We start from the raw sequence: 3,308 nt of genomic DNA on the forward strand, positions 1-3,308 counted from the left end.
AGATTTGTAAACTTCTGTATTTCTAGTTATGAACGTGGGTCACGTGAATCTTATTATACTTGATTTCCTTTGGATTCTTTTCGTTTTCATAATGTGAACAAAATTTTGAACACAACTGTCATGAATTATTGTGAATAGTGAGAATCTCACTTCCCTTCCTTAAATTTGTATATATAGATAGTCCTTAAATCATAAAAGCATATTGCATTGCAGTTCTTAAGATGGGAAGCATGTGGGATATGGTTAAGCCAGCTTTGTTAATGGTTTCAGTGCAAATAGTATTTTCAGCTTGCAATGTTCTTTACAAACTTGCCATTTTTGATGGTATGAGTACCATTGTTATTACAGCTTATCGTCTTGCCTTTGCTGCGATTACCACTATTCCTTTTGCTCTTCTTTTTGAAAGGTAACTGTACATATATATACATTCTAATATATATAAATATGCTTTTAGTAAGTAATTTTTTTCTAACATAAATGTCATTTTAGTTTTGAAAAAAAATATTCATAAGTTATCATCATAAATAAATTTATAATAATTATTGACAATTTTTATTAATAACAAAGCAACCCAGTATACTAGCCTATATCAATACACTAAATAGCAATTATTTTGAAATAGACAAAATATATTATATGCATGACATTTTGACCAACAACAGTCTAAATCTATTTGACCTTAAACTAGTGACAGTTCACACTGACAATTTCTTCAGTATTGAAAATGTTAAAAGATGATACTCCCATCATTATTATAACTAACTACTTCTAGAACACCCTTTCATTGATATTGTTTAAGTGGATTTTTTGTTTGTTTGTTTGCAATATAGGTTGTTGAGCTGCTTCTTACTTATAACAATAATTGGATCCAGATTGTATTAGTGCTAATTAATAATTCATGAATATTTTTTTATGATAATATAGTTTAAATATTTTCAAAATTTATTTTTATTTATAATGATGCCATCATATCTTATATCCTTTCATATATACAGGAAGAGGCCAAAGATGACATGGAGGGTGTTTTTCCTTTCACTTCTAAGTGGCTTATTTATGTATGTATCATTATTAATTTACAATATAATGTAATTCAAATAATTACTAAAATTGATAAAAATAAATTTGATTTAACAGTGGAACATTATTTCAAAATCTATTCTATGGAGCACTGGTTTTGGCATCAGCAACTCTTGTATCAGCAATTTTCAACCTTATTCCCGCCATCACCTTTGCCTTGGCTGTATGCTTCGGGTATATATATGCCTAATTACTTTAATTATTATTATTATTATTATTATTATTATTATTATTATTATTATTATTATATGGCATATCATATGAGAATGTCTTATTTATATGAGAACGTGAGAATGAATCTGAACCATTAGATTTTAAAATAAATGGTGGAGATGATGTGGAAATCTTTTTTCTCTCTCATCGATTATTAAATTAAAAGATGTAGGAGAGAGAAAAAAAATTCCCACATATTCTCCACCATTTATTTTAAAATCTAATGGTTCAGATTCATTCTCACATTCTCATATAAATAAGACATTCTCATATGATATGCCACATATATATATATATATATATATATATATATATATATATATATATATATATATATATATATATATATATATATATATATATATATATAACACCGACACTTATTCGGATGGAAAATATATCTTATGTCTAACATATTTCAGTAGTGACATAAATATGTTCAATTAGTTTATTTTTTCATGATCTCTATAGTTTGGAGAAATTAAATTGGGGAGCACCAACAGGAAAGGCAAAGGTTATAGGAACTATAGTTGGGCTTGCTGGGGCTTTACTTCTTACATTTTACAAAGGAGTTGAATTTGATATTTGGCCTTTTCATATCAATCTTTTGGAGCCAAAAGACAACCAAATAGAACGTGTCACTGATACTACCTCTGAATTGTTAGGTGTTTTATGTGCTGTAGTTAGTTGCTTTTGTTTCTCTATCTGGCTCATCATCCAGGTAATTAACTAGTTATTACAAAGTATAGTTTTATCATTTATTGCAATTTAAATTTATATGCCACTCAATGCAGGCTAAGATCAGTGAACTATATCCATACCCTCAATCAAGCATAGCTTTGATGTGTGTAATAGCAACAATACAAAGTTTTATTTTAGGTTTCATAGTTGAGAGTGATTTGAATCAATGGAAGCTTGGTTGGGATATCAGGCTTCTCACCGTAGCCTTTTCGGTATGCTTAATATTAATGTTATATCATATGTTTTTGCAAAATTGTTAAATCTTATAGGAATTGAAATTTTGTCTAATGTGTTAATTCTATGTAGGGAATTGGAGCTTCTGGAATAATGTATCTTGCCATGGCATGGGTTGTACAGACGAAAGGCCCTCTATATACGTCTGCTTTCAACCCTATAATGCTTTTGATTGTGGCTATCGTTGCATCTATGATTTTGGATGAGAAGTTAAACTTAGGAAGGTAAATGTTATATACTCAAAATTATTAAATCATTTCAACATGTTAATGATGTTTACGTTTTGTTTATCTAATCTTTATATCAAGATTTGATTTCATTTTTTTGGGTAAATAGTATACTTGGAGGAATGTTGATTGTGTGTGGCTTATACGCGGTGTTATGGGGAAAAGGTAGAGAAATACAAAAGAAGAATATACTAGAGACCTTCAAAGCTGATGGCGATCCGGAAGCAACAAAACCATTGTTGAGTCCATGAAAAGCTAGGTCATCATAAAACACGACAATAACCCTCTCATTGAAATTCCAATGCTTAACTATGAATGTTGGGAATAGTTGTGCTCTCTTTAAAAAAATAAAAATTTCACTTTAGATCAGATGAATTTAAATTATATGTATGTTTTTAAAATAGTACTTTTCTTTGACTGCGGTCCAAAATTATCTCATGTAATAATCAATGGTTTTGTGAAAACCTATTCATGAGATATTTGGTTTGAGATGATTTAGTTAAGGACTAGGGATTATTTTATTAGACTTGGAAAAGAATGGTTCTTTATAAAGTAGTCTGAACTAAGTAGTTATAGGGCGGGCGACTGAAGCTGGGTTGGACGCCCTAAACACCTGAAGCAGGTTTGGTCATCAGGGGCAGAGTTAGTCTCTCAGAGTGCCTGAAGTTGAGATTGATTCCCGAAACGCCCGAAGCAGGCTTGGTCACTAAGAGCAAAGTTAGGTCGCTCGATAGTGTTGGGCTCGAAATTCACGATCTCCCTCATTTTACACGATCTCCCACATGTTGAGGAAGAATCGATCTTCCTCTAATCCCA

The 3,308-nt window shown here is 30.5% G+C and overlaps 1 protein-coding gene across 1 annotated transcript; it reads left to right on the plus strand.

Annotated features, from left to right (window-relative positions):
- Positions 1–221: 221 nt before the first annotated feature.
- On the plus strand, positions 222–2,856 carry LOC131607745 (WAT1-related protein At1g68170-like). Its single transcript, XM_058879711.1, has 7 exons — positions 222–406; positions 996–1,055; positions 1,135–1,251; positions 1,762–2,011; positions 2,085–2,243; positions 2,338–2,489; positions 2,602–2,856. Exons 1-7 carry the CDS (start codon positions 222–224, stop codon positions 2,741–2,743), a joined length of 1,065 nt encoding a protein of 354 aa, XP_058735694.1. The 3' UTR covers positions 2,744–2,856.
- The last annotated feature ends 452 nt before the right edge of the window (positions 2,857–3,308 follow it).

The sequence above is a fragment of the Vicia villosa genome, linkage group LG5, assembly GCF_029867415.1.
Source record: "Vicia villosa cultivar HV-30 ecotype Madison, WI linkage group LG5, Vvil1.0, whole genome shotgun sequence".
Taxonomy (NCBI): Eukaryota; Viridiplantae; Streptophyta; class Magnoliopsida; order Fabales; family Fabaceae; genus Vicia; species Vicia villosa.

Coding starts and splice junctions, on each gene's coding strand:
- LOC131607745 (XM_058879711.1), top strand. CDS start 222: ATGGGAAGCATGTGGGATATGGTTAAGCCAGCTTTGTTAATGGTTTCA. Junction 1,056..1,134: donor CTTCTAAGTGGCTTATTTAT/GTATGTATCATT, acceptor TTGATTTAACAG/TGGAACATTATTTCAAAATC. Junction 2,490..2,601: donor GAGAAGTTAAACTTAGGAAG/GTAAATGTTATA, acceptor TTGGGTAAATAG/TATACTTGGAGGAATGTTGA.